At 30.6% G+C, this 16,666-nt stretch overlaps 1 protein-coding gene across 5 annotated transcripts in view; it reads left to right on the plus strand.

The window, feature by feature from the left end:
- Nucleotides 1–16,666, plus strand: part of LOC106682004 (THAP domain-containing protein 1) — a 49,658-nt gene that overhangs the window by 29,040 nt on the left and 3,952 nt on the right. For 3 of the 5 annotated variants that reach the window (XM_014422629.2, XM_067050087.1, XM_067050086.1), the window contains 8 exons: nt 825–1,035; nt 4,585–4,801; nt 9,466–9,522; nt 10,478–10,537; nt 12,064–12,123; nt 14,776–14,853; nt 15,831–15,906; nt 16,232–16,279. In XM_014422629.2, the coding sequence (XP_014278115.2) occupies nt 825–1,035; nt 4,585–4,801; nt 9,466–9,522; nt 10,478–10,537; nt 12,064–12,123; nt 14,776–14,853; nt 15,831–15,844 (697 nt within the window). In that variant the 3' untranslated portion in view covers nt 15,845–15,906; nt 16,232–16,279. Of the gene's footprint in view, nt 1–257; nt 416–824; nt 1,036–4,584; nt 4,802–9,465; nt 9,523–10,477; nt 10,538–12,063; nt 12,124–14,775; nt 14,854–15,830; nt 15,907–16,231; nt 16,280–16,666 lie in introns of those variants that run through there. The other 2 variants (XM_067050089.1, XM_067050088.1) reach the window with 2 other exon arrangements.

Genomic DNA, 16,666 nt, shown 5'->3' on the forward strand with positions numbered 1-16,666 from the left:
ATACATTCTACGAGAACTAAGACTAACACATAGATTCAAAGGAAAATATAATAAACAGCTGGTTAAAAGAAACACTTGAATGGATAAATAAGTTTAAAAAATAAAAATAAATAATAGTACTAATAAAATAAAAAACTCGAAGATTAAAGGTGGAAAATGCTTGTTATTTTTCAATCTCAAAATTGGTGCAGAAGCTTGCGCCTTCTGTCCCAAAACTTAAAAGTTTAAATTAAAAAAAACTTATCCTTCTCATTGTTCTTTAAGGATGCAAAACATGGCCTCTTACACTGAAGGAAGAATAGTACCTAAGGTTTTTTAAAATAAACTATTACATAAATTATTCGGACTGAAAAAAGATGAATTAACAGGAGAATTCAGAAGGTTACACAATGCTGAATTAAGGGAACTGCATTTGGTAAATATAATTCAGGTTATAGCATTGTGGCATATAAGATAGGCGTGTAAGGTTGTAGGGCTTAGTAAATGGGCGGATCCCTAATATATTAATAAACAGTGAACCCATGGGTAAGTGTCCAGAAGGTAGACCGAAACATGGATGGGAGGATGGCATTAAAACTGATTGAGGGGATTTGGGTTTGGAGGGGTGTCACTGTATGTAGAGAATGATTGGGGGTATCGGCATCAAACTTTCGGGTTCGCTAAGCCTTTATTTTTATTGTTATAAATTATTAAATTAAATAGAACATTGCTTGAAAAAAACAATCTTTTCTCAATATTTCTTGTACTGTATTTTTAAGTGAATGCATTTAATTAAATATTGATTTTTTAACCTCAAGGATATTAATTTAAATTCCATTTGTTAGGATTCCAGTGGATCCAGAATTGAGAACCCAATGGATTAAAGCCATAAATAGAAAGAATTGGACACCTGCTCCTAATTCTAGGATTTGTTCTGATCATTTTGTTCCAAGTGATTTTAACATGACATATCATTCCCAAATCGCACATCTGAGGGAGGGTGTGATCCCAAGTATCTTTCCTCCTTTACCTAAACACTTGCGGATAATTCCTGATGTAAGTTTTATTTATTCTATTTTCAGTATTGTAAATTTAGTTATACCAACAATGTTTGCTGATTACTGTTAATCAATATGTGTGTCTAACCAATAAGAGATAGTACTCAAATAAATCTCAGAAATAAGTGGAGAAGATGTTCTGGGGTCTGGTCAGCAAATAAACAAAAATGTATTTATTCCTGCCGACTTTAAGGTCTTAATCAGGGCTATAAAACTATATATAATATAATAACCATGCAACTAGACAGTAGCAGATAGATAAAAATGAAAGATGAAATATAATATTATATAAGTAAGCAGATAAGTTGAGATATGTAAATAGTGTCTAAAAAACTGCTAGTATCTAAAAACTAATAAACATGTAGATTAAAATTGTTTCTTTCAGTTTTTTAGACAATACGTACATATCTTATCTTATACATATCTTCTTACCTTTATAATATTATATTTCATTTTTCATTGTTATCAATCTGCTACTGTCTAATTCCATGGTTATTAATCAACTATTTTATTTTCAATTCATTGTTATGTATATTTCCATATTTGTCAGTTTATTATTTCTTTTAATTTGTATGTTTTTCTGAATGATGGTTGTTATCTCTTGTTGTTTTATAGCCCTAATGGAGACCTGAAATTCCGGTCGAAACGTTGACATGAATAAATAATTTTTTGATCGTTTGCTGACCGCACCTCCAGACCATCTTCTCCACTTATTAATCTATGGTCAACTATCGACACCTCATTATAAATATTGTATAAATATTGCTCTGAAAATATCGTTCAGGATCGTTATTTCAAGGAAAGCCCTCTTTACTTTTACTTTTTTATTGAATTATTGTCAACTTTCAGACATCTCTCCATCATTTGGTCCAATCTATGATATATTAGAAGAAATATATTTTATTAACCCATTACGTTCAACGTGGCAACTTTTTATGACATAATCACTAAAATGAATATATAACAATAATCAGTATGGCCAAAAAAGACAGAAGTGGGATTAAACCGAACATTCTCAAATAAGTAAAAGTTTATCAGTCCAATTACAGAGAGTGACAAGTAGATGAACATCTACAAAGAGGTATAATTTGAGAATGAAATAATATTTTACTTCGTGTCCCTATTATAATGATAAAGATGAATCGTTAGGTACACTCTTTATTAGTCTAAACAACAACGTTTATGGACCGCCATAGCTCAGTGGTTAAGACACAGTCTTACCAATTTGATGTCTATTGGCGGTGCCGGTTCGAATCCGGCCTGGGACGTCGACTTTTTTCATTGAGTGGCGGTCCCACAAAATGAAGAACTTTGACCCCCAACCATGGTTAGGCAGTATAGGACTCTAATGGGAGTCTTGGCCAAAAAAAACAACAAAAAAAAAACAACGTTTATGCTTGAATATAAAACAACAGATTCAAAAATTATTATGAACAGAAATATTCAGTTTTTTTAGGCATACGAAAAACACACTTAGTCATTAATTATAAAATTGTTAGTAATTGATCATATGGCGAGAGGTTTCAAATGGGTTTGCCACTCAAACAAATGCTAAATAATGAAAAATTAAATGAATTATAAATACAAATAAATTTTCAAGAAATATACCAGAGAAATAAAAATGTTGATAATAATTTCATTTGTGACAAACCCATTTCAAACAGTCTCTTTGCTAACGTTGACTATTGCCGCTGAAGACATTAATAATCTTGCCACCACAATATAATTTAAAATTACATTTCTTTAAATTTTATAATGCAACATTAATTTTAGGATAAATACCAATTTATTTAAATAAAGACAAATAATAACAAAGGGATAATAAGAAATATTGGATGATATAAGATAATTAAATAAAAACATATTGATATTTGAATTTTTTTCATTTCATATATTTGTTTTACATTGTATAATATTGTACTAAATTATGTAAATTTAGGAGAGAATGTAAAGGGTTGATAAAATCTATTTTTTTCTAATGTCTTATAGATTGGAACAGATCATGGATAAATGTCTGAAACATCGGCAGTAAATTAAAAGAAATTACAAGTAGTGGGAGTTTCCTTGAAAAAAAAAATATTTTAACCCTTCGACACAAGTGAAATAAAAAAGATCTGCAAACATTATTTTTTTATAGAAGGTGTCTATATACTTAATAAAAAGTTACTTTTGAAGAATACTGTCCGTGATAAGTGCTTCTGGTGGCTTTCATGTGAAATACTGATAGATTCTAAGTTATTGATATGTCCATCTTCTGTTTATTATAAAGTCTATCCTGTTTGAATTTTTAAGAATATATTTCTAGGATTTAAAATATAACGTTTTAATTATTTATTACTTAATTACAATGCAAACTTATGTATATTACAAACAAAATTTAATTTTTTAAAAAGAACAACACAATAAACTGGTTCACAATTGTGCTAAGTTGAGCCATTTTAGCTGAAAAGGAACAATTGAGGGTATGAGTGGGTGGTAAGCCAAAGGATACAAGTGATTATGAGTTTTGTTGCTACATACCTGTACCTGACACAAATATATATGACTAGTTTTCCCCAGCGAGAACTCTTGCTTTAGATATGTTTCTTTCTTCTCTTTAATTCATTTGAAATATAAGCGATATATATAATAACCAATAACCTATATAAATGATCAACGGACTTAGATAGACCAGTGTATAACAAGCGGTAACAGACCCTTCTCTTTGTCAAGAATACTGAAATCCTGAAAAATCTCTACAAGTCTCAAGCTAAGGGATATAATGTCATGATAAAGCTAGTTGCGAGGTCTAGGCTCTAACAGGTACCTTAGAAAGCAGAATTGAGAGATTTAAACAGAAAGTCCTCCTCACAATAACAGGAGCCTTATCTTGGATCAGAGCCTTAACAGATGGAGGAGAAGAACTAAAACTGAACTGATTGCAAAGACTGGTCAGTCAATATCCCCTGATATAAAGGCAAGGAGGTCAAGATAGGCGGGACATGTGGCTCAAAGCAATCCATTAAGATGCCTATACACAACAATAAATTCCAGTAGAGTGGCAAGAGACCACATGGGAGGCCAAAAACCAGATGGATTGACAAATGGCATGCAGCAAACTGGAAAGCAGTTGCCCAAGACAGGCAGGCATGGAGAGGGCTGGTTCGCCAAAGATTTACCAGGTCTAGCCCTAGAGTGAGAATGTCAAGATTCTTTTCTCAGAGTACTGCAAAATAAATATTGACTTATCCAGGTGAGAATCAAACGCACAGCCTTCTGAATTAGCTATCAGGTCCTCCTGATGGTATTTGACAGAAACTCATGATAATATAAACAAAAATAAACGAATTCAAAAAGAAGATTAAATAGAAACCAACCAAGAAAGTTTACAATTAATAAGGCAATAGTTCTAATGATGGCCACAAGGAATGCTGACCACTGACGGGATTCTTCACAAGCACCTAAATAAAAAACCTAAAACCATCAGATAGGCCAGGAATATCTATCCAATGTCTATACATTGTATATTTTAAAAATCCATTTAAATAATCCTTATCATTTTGTTAAGGAAACAGAAACTCCTAGCGAAGGATCAGCTTCCTCTGAATCATCAGATGATACAGAACTTCCTGTAACTTCTCTAGGAGAGAGTACTCCATCTTCAGAAATACCAATAACATCACCAGAAAATGATGCACCGAGGAAGAAAAAGATGAGGACAGAGCTTCATCATAAACCATCCACCCATCAAAGAGAAAAAAGGAGAAACAAGAATCTTCTTCAAGGTAAAAAGACGTTGAGATAAAATTAGCTAGATTAATGCCCATCTAGCTTTATATGAAAATGAACTTGATTATCAAATAATATTATGATTTGCTTAGCATCATGCCCCTGTTGCTAAAGACTATTGCACTAGATTTGATAAATGTCTTTAAATTAAATATTCTAACTCAAAATTATTTGCTTTGGTATTACATTTTTGATCTCCGAAAGCATCCAATTATGTCCACAAATATTTTCGCTCTTTGGCTTGACCCATATTGAAACATCTTTTACATGTGTAGTTTAAGATAGCATGAGTTTTTGTAGCTTACGTGGGAGAAGGAAACAGCATATATTGGCAACACAAAACATATGGTAGTAGCTTTTTCTCATGATTCATGTGATGCATCTTAAGTCTTAATTATAGATATTGGTTAACAATTTCAATTTCTGAAATATTTGCATATATAGGCTCCAAAATATTAATTGGAAGGTGAAGAGTTTATTTCAGTAACTCTGAATCTGATTTGCTAAATTTCTGTTTGGTATTAGCTAAAGCAGCAGTGCCAGTCTGATTGAGTGATCTTCTGTTACTTCATACTCTCCTATTGCAATATAAAATATTTTCCTGCTAGAATTGATTTAGGTAATGGCTGTTGTATTCTAATTATTATTATTATTATTTTGGAATTAGTATTTTCTGCCTTAAGCTAGAAGAAGAAATGCATGAGGAGATGCAAATTTTAATAAATTATTTCTTTTTCAGAAGCTTCACTTCTGTCAACCAGTCCCAAAACTTCCACATTTTTTTTTATTTATCCATATTATTATAATGAAAAGAGATTTTTTGCTTAAATAAATCAATTGGTTTCCATGCCAATTCTCAGCACTCTTAATTCTATCATCAACAGTCCAACGTTTCAGCCATCCTCAAGGGCAATCTTAAATATAAATTTACACCTCACATCCAATTATTTAAAAACATTTTGCAGGCTATTCTGCCCAGGTCATCAATATCAGTCAAATCACCCTATTTTGTCACAATAATGGGGCAGAATAATCTGAAAAATGTTTTTAAATAATTGGATGGGAGGTGTAAATTTATAATTAAGATTGTCCTTGAGGCCGAAATGTTTGACTGTTGATGGTATTGTAGCGAGAGGGAGCAAGCGGTGTGATCACAACTCACCAGAGCACTGCACCTCAAGCCTTACCGAAGCTCTCAAATTTACTTAATACTTCTTTTTTGTTAAAGAGATATTGTAATTTTTATATATTAATAATTTCTGTACATAATACTTAACAATGTCAATAGAATGATTAATAAACAAAACCAAAATAATGCACGAACCTATCTCAAGCAGACATGTACTGACCGCTTCTCGGTCACAGCCGCATGGACTAGCCCTATAAATAATTATAGGCCCCTTCCATATTCCCCACGTCCCTTATTTATAGGCCTAGTCCATGCGGCTGTGACCGAGAAGCGGTCAGTACAAGTCTGCTTGAGATAGGTTCGTGCATTATTTTGGTTTCATTTATTAATCATTCTATTGACATTGTTAAGTATTATGTACAGAAATTATTAATATATAAAAATGACAATGTGTTTTTTACAAAATGAAGTGATTTATAAATTTGAGAGCTTCGGTGAGGCTCGAGGTGGAGCGCTCTGGTGAGTTGTGGTCCAACCACTTGCTCCCTCTCGCTACAATACCATCAACAGTCAAACATTTTCCTTAGATTTAAGTTGTATATATAATTGTAATAGTTTTAAATAAATAAAATCGGAGATTAAAAAAAAAAAAACCCTCTTTGAACTTAGATCGACGTCCTTACCTGGGTCTAGTCATGGCACTGGTGGCGTACACCCTGCTTGAATTAGAGAAGTTCATTGCCAATCTATACTCGCAAAAGTTGTTTCTATGTACGCACACCTAAGACGATGGCCAATCTCCTCTACTTCTCTCCAGCATTCTTAGCGAACTAAGATTGTCCGTCTGCTTCATCTCGGCAACTAAGATTGTAACCTAGTCCTTAACGGTTACACTGGTCCATCCGCTTCATCTCGGCAACCAGTGTAATATCCTGTCTCTCTCTGGCTCTAGTCCGTCCGCTTCATCTCGGCAACTAGAGCTGCACCTAGCCTTATCAGCTTACTGGTCCATCCGCTTCATCTCGGCAACTAGAGCTGCACCTAGCCTTATCAGCTTACTGGTCCGTCCGCTTCATCACGGCCACTAGAACTGTTACTCTACCTCAGACTCTCTCACCTAGACCTCCTCTACCTACGTCAGTGTCCAGGGCTCATCCTCTGGCACGGCCGTTCCTATCTTATTATTGAATACGCCTTGTCGTGGGCCTTCTGTAAAGTGGATATCAGGCTTGAGAAATCGCCTAAGACCAGACAACCCCGACAGTATAATGAAGAGTATTGAGACTTAACATGGATACCAATTGATTTATTTAAACAATAAATACCAGTCTCTAGAAATTGAAAAGATTATATAGAAAGAGATTTTTGGTTTGAGTCCATTAATTTAAAAAACTACCTGTCCTAGACTTGAATAATTCTAATAGAAATCACTAATTTATATTTCAAATTGTAGAAGAAACTGCATTAAGTGCACCTAATAATACTCGTAAGGTAAATATCTTGTTGACCATTACTATGGAGACTAATAATTCATTGAGAACTTAGTAATGAATTATTGTTTAAACAGTCAAGGATACCTAAAACATGATTGATTGGTTCTGATATCAAAGCATCTCCTTTCACATCTTATAGAAAAATCAACCAATCTAAAATTTTTATTAATAGTTTCAAATGTCCAACATTTTAGCCAATTTGGCCATCATCAGGGGCAATTTTAAACTAAAATTTCACAGCCTCACATCAACCTATAAGAAATTTGCAGGTTATTCTGTCCAGGTCTAATATACTATATTTAAAATTTACCTATTTTTTCACCTATTCATTATGTTTATTAAATTTAAAAACTTTTAATTACAATTTTGTTAACACTATTATCACGAACTTATAATAGTTGTTGATAACTTAGTGCTAAGACAATTCATAGTTAAAGTTTTTTAAAATTTAAATTAATAAGTGACAATATAGGTTAATTTTATTTATAATATATTTGACCTAGGCAGAATAGCCTGCAAATTTTTATAGGTTGATGTGAGGCTGTGTAATTTTATTTTAAAATTGTCCCTGATGATGGCCAGGTTGGCTGAAACATTGCACATTTGAAGTTATTAATTAACAGTGTTGGGACTTTATGGATGTAATTTATTTTAATTGAATAGTAATACCAGTCTCGAACAAGATATTTGAAAATATATTATAATAACCTCTTTTATGAGTAAATAGTTAATTTTTATATATAAATGGTTTTTAGTAGTGTGGTTTATCTTTTCAATATGTTTATTTGTAGTATTGAACCTAAAAGCAAGCTAACCTATTTTCATCAGTAAAATATACAGTCACAAAAGATATCATGCAAAGCCAAGATGGCGGCACGAGTCCTGCAAAAAGTTTGTTGAATCGTGGCCATGTTGAGCAGATTCAAATATTTTAACTTTCCATTATATTAGTAGTTACAGTAAATTTAAGAAAAAATATAAGTTAAGAACAAGTATTAAAGAAAATTATTCATAAAGTAAATTATAAGAAAAAACTCAAAACCATAGTGCTACAATCGATGTTCAGAACTAGAGAAGGGGAAGGAAGACAACTTGATTTTTGATTCATTTGTTGTTTGGGCACGGACGGGAAATGATGTTTCCAGGATGAGGAAGTCCTCATCAATTTTGGTCAAGCAAGGGTGGACATCTTGAAAAAGAGGACATCGAGGAGTCACCCAAGAAGAATAAGGGACTCTTTGTTTGGATCGCCAAAAATGCACTTCGGTGGATGGAGAAGTGAGTTGAAAACTGTAAGAGAACCAATGCTTTGTTTTGTTAGTGTTTGTTTGCAGAAAGATTGCCAACAGTCAGTGTTATTTTTTTAAGAAAATCTTCTAAAGAACATTCTATGAAATATGGTTTGTTTTATTCTAATACCTAAAATTAAATACACTTGTAAAAGAGATAGTAATTTAATTAAGTGTTATTGGTAAAAGAGTGTCTGTTTCTGATTACCTAAAAACCCGTCCTGAGATTAAGAGTTAATCATGTTATAAAATTTAAATAAAATTCTATTTAATATTTAACCTTTTTATTTGACTTTTTCGTATTCAAAACTATGAAAATAAGTAAAAACTATTAATTTTCCTTTTTATTAATTTTAAATATTACAATATATATTAAGTTTTTGTTTTTACTGGATTTTGAAAAAATTTAAAACAACTAAATGTTTTGGATCATATAAATATAGTTTTATATTTAATTTTAAATAAGCAACAAGGTAAATATTTTCTACTATATCATTCTTAAAACACAATCTGTTCCAAAATATTTTTGATTTTATTTTAATAATCGATTTTTTAAGGAAAAAACATATTTTAAAATACTGGCGATTACAATCTATTTGACTATTAATTAATTTAGTTTTATTAATCTTATTTTGAAAATAGAAATATTCGAGGATTAACTGCAACTCATTACTACAAGTTCTGATTGATTCATCAACTATGTTAATCCCTCGAATATATTGAAATCTATTTTTATTTATTTTTTTCAGTTACGAATCCACTACCTGGTGAAATACTTATTAAAGAGGAGAAGGAAGATTATGATGGTAATTTTAATTACTTGAAATTGATATTGCATATTATGAAATTAATTGAGGTGTTGAGAGCCAAAGTGGATTTTCCTTCACTTTTGTGAAAATCAATTTTTAAGTGTTAAAGAATTATGATTCCGTAATGAGGTGAGAATAGTTGACCGTAGATAAATAAGAGAAGATGGTCAAGGAGGGGGAGGATTCAGCAGAAAAACACTGGAAATCAGGTTGAAACGTCGGCACAAATAAATCATTTTTGTTTATTTGTATTTTTCTCCTGACCGCACCCCCCGACCATCTTCTCCTCTTATATATGATGCCCTTTGTTGGCTGTATAAAGAATTTTGTTAATTTTTGAAACCATTCAGGAAATTAGACGTTTTAACATATAGTCCAATTGGTCAATTCTTCTTTAACAAATCCAATTTGTTAAACTAAAATGAATTGTTAAACTTTCCACTACATATAGTTTAAATCGGTTAAAAAAAAAATTATATTAAATTATTCTTAATGGCTTTGTTCAAAATCCAAGCTAAAGATGTTGTCCCATTATTGTTTTCATCAACTCCATCAGGCTGGTATTAAATTTTCATAATAAAAATTATGCGAATAGAAAATTTTATGGTATTTAATAAGTGCCATTGTACACTTCAAAGTCTTTCTAGATTAGTTTATTGAACAGAGATCAGTACAAATATTCGATTTTGTTACTTGTAAGTCACAGACGCTCATTGAATCGAAGAAATATTACTCTCTGGTGACTTATAAGATTGAATTTTAAACAGTTGAAGCTAATATATTTTAGTCAGATAAATGTAAATCAACAATAAAGGAAATATTTTCACTTATCGTTGTAAAGTTATACTAAAAATTTGGTTCAGTACATGTATCACACAACTCTACCACCCTGGAAGGTGAAAATGATATGTTGAATTCTATTTTTAACTTTATTTTATTTATTTTTTTCCAGAAAAGAATCACTTATCTGATCAAGTAATTATTAAACAAGAAAGGGAAGACTATTATGATGGTAATTTTAATTGCTTATTATTGAAATTACATTGGAATAGATTGAGTCATTGAGAACCAAAGTAAAAACTGATTTTTAGTGCCAAACCATTATATATGAAGCCATCTGTAAATTTAAGCCGGCTATATATTTTAAAATTTTAATGAATTTTATAAATTTCAAAACTATTCAGGAGACGGACAAATGGACAAAAAAGTTTTATTATAATTTTAAAGAATTGAAATTAAAAAACAAAGTTGTGGGTGCTAGAGAAATTTCTAATGCATATTTGATAACAGTAAGAAACTGAATTAATTATACCCATTAATACTTATGAGATTAAAATCATATTGACTAGTTTTATTGAAAATATTTATAATTTATAATTAGTCATAGAGAACTTTGGCATGAATTATTGTTTAAACATTTTAGGAATTCCTGAAACATGATCAGTTGTTATGCTATTTATTTTATTTTAATTGATTTTTTTGGAAAAAAAATATATATTAAAAGTCCTGACAATACAATTAATTTTATTGCTCATTAATCAGTAAATAATAAAATATCCTCCAAAAAATTTGTTGAAAATTTTTTCTATTCATTGATAATTGTTAAAGCCCAAAAGTACATTTTTCTTTCGTTAGTTTAATTTTATTACTTCCAACTGGTTTTTATTTTTTTGTTAATTATAAGTTGATTGCCTTATTTAATAACAATTAAGTTTTATTTTGTAATTAAAATTACGTAAGATTTTATAACGTAAATGTAGTTAAGGAAGGAGGCTTGTTGTGATATGCGTGTATAATAGAAATACATCGCTGCGGCTCGGTGTATACAACAACATTGCGGGCTGCAATGGGATTACGGCCTGTATACAGGGACGATAAGGGAGTCCACAGTCTACAGTCCGCTGCCTGGAGCCAAGAAGTTACAGTGAGAGACACCCACCGGCTCACCGCTTTGAGGCATTCCAAGATTTTTTTTGGGGTTAGCTCATGACCCTCACCCACCAATCGACGTTTGAAGACGGCGGAGGTTCAAGACGAGCGGTATGCGCATACCACTACTGTGAGTGATTTTTTTTTCCTTCGAGCCATGCATCATTTTAGCGCTGCGGAATTATTCTAATTAATAGTAGAACATTTTTTTTATAGTTAAAGAGAGGCGATTTGTTTATGTATTTATCAAATTATTTTATTTTCTTTATTACACATCTTTATTTTTTATAACAACAGTAACAGTTTTTTTTATTATTTATTTTTGTTTTATATTTTAATTTTATTAAATTTGTATACCATTTTGGAAGGGTTTTTTTTTTATTCTCTACTTTTTTTTATTCTTTATTATTTTTGTGTTCACAAGCTTTGCAGGTCCTCCGTTATTTATTTTTCATCTCACCGAACCAGCGAACGATTTTTTTTTAGGGGGAAGAGGTAAGTTGGTTCATTTAAGAAAAGCCCCTCGCCCCAACGTTCTAGGAATGTTTAAGTATAACTATAATCTTTTAAACTTATTGAACTATATTTATATATATTTTTTCTTTTTAGAAACGAGTTCCATGCCTGGTAAAATAATTATAAAACAAGAAAAAGAAGACGATTATGATGGTAATTTTAATTATTTAAAATTAATGTTATGTACTGTTCTATAATATAGGTTAAATTGAACCATTGAGAACCAACGTGTACTAACCCTCATTTTTATGAAAATTGAAGTTGAAGTATCAAAGCATTATAAATGATAGCTATAGTTGAAACTAATAGCTAAAGTTGCCATGGATACGACCTTTATTCATGAATGAACCATTGATAAATAAATATCGTAACCATGGCAATTTTTTTTTATTTATTAAATAGCTAGTGTGTTAATAAATAGTATAGTTGAGTTTTAAATCTATTTTATCCATAATATTCTTAATTTGTTTTATTTAAATTTGATAGCAAGATAACCAATTTTGGTCAGTCAGTTCTTTTATATCAGGTGTGGTCGACAAGTCGACCACAAGCCCAATTTTTGTTGATCATCGATCGCTTTCATTGTCTGTGGTGGAATTCCATGTACCATGAACTTTGAAATTATTGTAGAAGACAAAACTTTCTAGCAATAGTTTAATGATTCTGGGAATTTGCAAAGGTCATAAATTCCTAGAATTCTGACATCCTGACACTGCCCACACAGCACAATATATTTTGACTTACGTGTCATCAGACTTAAGGCGTGGACTCATTATTATTATCTTTGTCAGGATATATACACAATTATAATTCCTTGGCTAGAGACATGCATACTCTGTCTTTCCATTAATGTTAAGGCAACAAAGTAAATTCTAAATCTGTCCTTATGTGTAGCTACTTTGAATTGATAAATATTGTTAATAATTATCCATGTTCTTATAATTTCCCTGGATGTAAGTTTTTTGACCCTTTGAATAATTGTTGTTTTTAAGTAGGTGTGTAGATAAGCCATATATCTGTGAGGTTTACTCGGCGAGCTATTGATAGATTAAGTAAGTCATATTATACTTTCATGATAATTTTTCCTGGCCCAAAAAAAAAACAAATGCAGAAATCCTTACTGTGTATTTTTATAACAACTATATCATATTTAAGAACAACTTATGCATTGAAGTTGATAAAATTAAGTAAAAATCTATCTTGAACAAATGTTGAAAAATCAAATTTTTTAGGTATTACATGTCAGGATTACTGCTATCAAAAGTTGGGTCTGAAAATTTATTTTCTTCATGAGCCTATGCCTCGAAAACTTAATAAGTGATTTACAAAATAAAAAATAGTTTTAAACATATATTTTTCTTATCTACCCATACCTCATACCTCATACTGCAGAGTTTATAAACATAGTATGCATTTCACGCCCCTTAGACTATGCCTATGTTAGTGTTAGTCGATCGTGACACATTTTAAAGATTAAAATTAGATCTTATATACTGAAAAGTTGCCCACCCCTGTTTTATATGACTGAATTATTGTTCGTAGGTATGATAAATCTTGTTGAAAAATTTCTTTTCATAAATTATTTATGAATTATTAAACTATTTTTATTTAGTGTTGTTAATTATGTCTTATGTTTCTATTAGATTAGAGTAACATGAATTTAAATATTTTATACCTAATTTTTTGTTGATGGCCCAATTATCTTTAAATTTCACTTAAAGCTGTTTTTCCCGATATATGATTTTTGGTGTATCAAATTTGAATTTGAGTCCTGTTTGTCTAAACTGCTCTCGCCTTAAATTTTAGAGTTATCTAGAATAGGCTGTAGCTTTAGTTGAGCCGTAGGTCTTTGCAATCTGGAAACTGCAGTGGCAGGGGGGTTTACTTTTATTTTTGTGGCAGTCCTTCAAAATGAAAGCTTGACCCCCCCACCATGGTGTCAGAATAGGGTGGTAACCTGTTGATAACTCCTCCCCTCCCTCCGTATGTCAGAAATGACTGGTATGAGGGTCATTTAAAAAAATCATACATTTGGAAAAAAAAGTTAACTAAATAATTCAAAAACACTATCCAAATTATAGTCTCAAAACATTTATTTCATTCACACGTCCAACGTTTCGGCCAATTCGGCCATCTTCAGGGACAATCTATTACAAAAAGTTTCCATTATTTGTATGATCCTACAATAAGTGTATAAATAGTGGTAAAAGTGAAATAATTTGACTGTGATTTTTAATGTATTTTTGACATATTAGGTAATTAAACAAATGTGAGATATACTGATTAACAAAAAATAAGTTTACCTAATAGTTTTTAATGTTGTTCATAGATGTAAATGTTTTGACCTGGGCAGAATAGCCTATATGGAGTTTTTTTTTTTAAATGGTTAAATGATATGTCTCATAGTAAATTAAGGTAAGGTAAATTATAAATAATAATGTTGAATAATTGAATTGATTGTAGGATCATACAAATAATGGAAACTTTTTGTAATAGATTGTCCCTGAAGATGGCCGAATTGGCCGAAACGTTGGACGTGTGAATGAAATAAATGTTTTGAGACTATAATTTGGATAGTGTTTTTGAATTATTTAGTAAAAAATTGCCAGTCTCAAGAAAGAAATTTAAGGATTATAAATAAAAAAGTTAACTTTTATTTTAACTCTAAAAATCGTACCACTATTATTTTGGCTGATATCTTTTACCAAATCTATTCAGTGCATAAACTGAAGACCACTTATGCAACCCAGCAATTAGTAGTAACTTTAAATTTGGCCATTAATATGATTTATTTTATTTTTCCAGATGTGAAGAGATGTGAAATATGGATTGTTGAAAACCCTTCTTCAGAAAACAACTATGAAAATGGTTCTGCCATAAATGGTATGGGTTTTGGTATATTTTGAAACTTATTTATAAAGGATAATTTAAAAAAGACTGTTTTATAATTGTGTTTTCCATTAAGAAAGACTTAATTTTAATTTTTCTGTTAATTTACTTTTCATAAATAATGGAAATCTTGGATTCATTGTTGCCCTTGATTCTATGGGACCTAGGATTCTTCTCAGAATCACTCTCTAACTTCTCACACTTGTTTAACAGGTTGATACTTTTATTGTTGAGAGTCTATTTTTCTTTATTGTACAAGACTACTGGTCTGAACGTGATCGATTGATGAACTTGGTCATATGGTTTACCTGGGTATTTTCAATGAGCCTTGAGATTAAGGAATAGGCTCTATTTTCTGTCTAAATTCTGCTTTTCACCTCCTCTTCATCGTTCAGCTAGCCATTTTTAATAAAGCCAAGGTGCTGAAAACTTTTGACTGTTTCAGAAAGTGTAATATCCTATTTTATATTGATTCCACCTCTAGGCTTGCCGTATTTTGCCTACTACCATAATCTTTGTTTTACTTTCGTTGATTTGTAGTTCCATCTTCTTTGCTCATAAGGTCGTTTTGCTTTTTAGGGATCTCCTAGATGACTACATCATCTGCATAGGCTAGGAACTGGCTGGGTCTTCTTTGTAAACACTGTACCTTCTTTATTTATTCCTGTTCTATTAATGACTGCTTGTAAGGTGATGTTAAACAGGAGAGGAGGTATTGGGTCCCCCCTATCCCTGGGTGCTTGATTAATATAAATAATAGTGTATGCTATGATTTTGATAATTATACATTAGTTTGTTTTATGATAAAAAATGAAAAGAATTCACCCAAAAAATAAAGAAGGTATGAACAAATAAATAGTCTATACAACAATCTTCTGGTTAGGCAAAGGGTTCTGTCCACTCGTTAAAATTTCACTAATATTGTAGCTATTTTATAAAACTTTTTTAATGTGTGTTGTTTAATTTTTCAGATAAAATTAACTGATGTTTCTGATTAATGTGATGTTTCTATAAAAGAAGAAATAAAAGAAGAAACTTTCTCTAATAGTAGGTTTTCTTCTTTCTTTTTTTTTCTTTATTTTTATGAATTTACATACTATCTAATCTTAATAAGTTTATATTTTATATTATATTATAGTTTTATATTACTGAAGGATTCTATTGAGATATTAAAAATATATGAAGACATTTTTGTAAATGTATTCTTTTGATTAAGTCATATTGGTTTGAACCGTATATATTAAAACCTTGGGTAATATAAAATTTTATTTAAAAGTCTTGCATCTAATTATTATGATTATCCTAAATGTTAAATTAGTAATTAAGGCTTTGGTAAATGTTTAAATTAAATTACTGCTAAAATTTGTTATAGTTCCCACAATTGGAACGAAAGAAGATGAAGAAGCGCAGATATATCATGGTATGAAAAGTTTTTGATTAATACAATTTTGTTTTAATGTATCTGATTAATGTTCAGTATACTTTTTTAAAATCTTTTTAAAAAATTGATTTTTGAACTCTTTTAAGATAATTTATTTAATAATTTTGTGATAGAAAAGACTGATTCAATATATGGCATAAAGAATTTAAAATCCTAAATGTGCGTAATCATTAAGACTAGACTTTGTGCGAATGAGCCTCAATCATGGTTTGGTGGTATAGCTTTACAGTTTTTTTTTTAACCTGTGTGGCAGAGTTAGGAAAAAATTAGCTATAGTTGAAACCAATGATATGACCCTTATTCATGAATGAATCATTGATAAATAAATATCGTATCCATGAATGAATCATTGATAAATAAATATCG

The sequence above is a fragment of the Halyomorpha halys genome, unplaced genomic scaffold (assembly GCF_000696795.3).
Source record: "Halyomorpha halys isolate HHAL.00 unplaced genomic scaffold, Hhal_1.1 Scaffold381.1, whole genome shotgun sequence".
NCBI classification, from domain to species: Eukaryota; Metazoa; Arthropoda; class Insecta; order Hemiptera; family Pentatomidae; genus Halyomorpha; species Halyomorpha halys.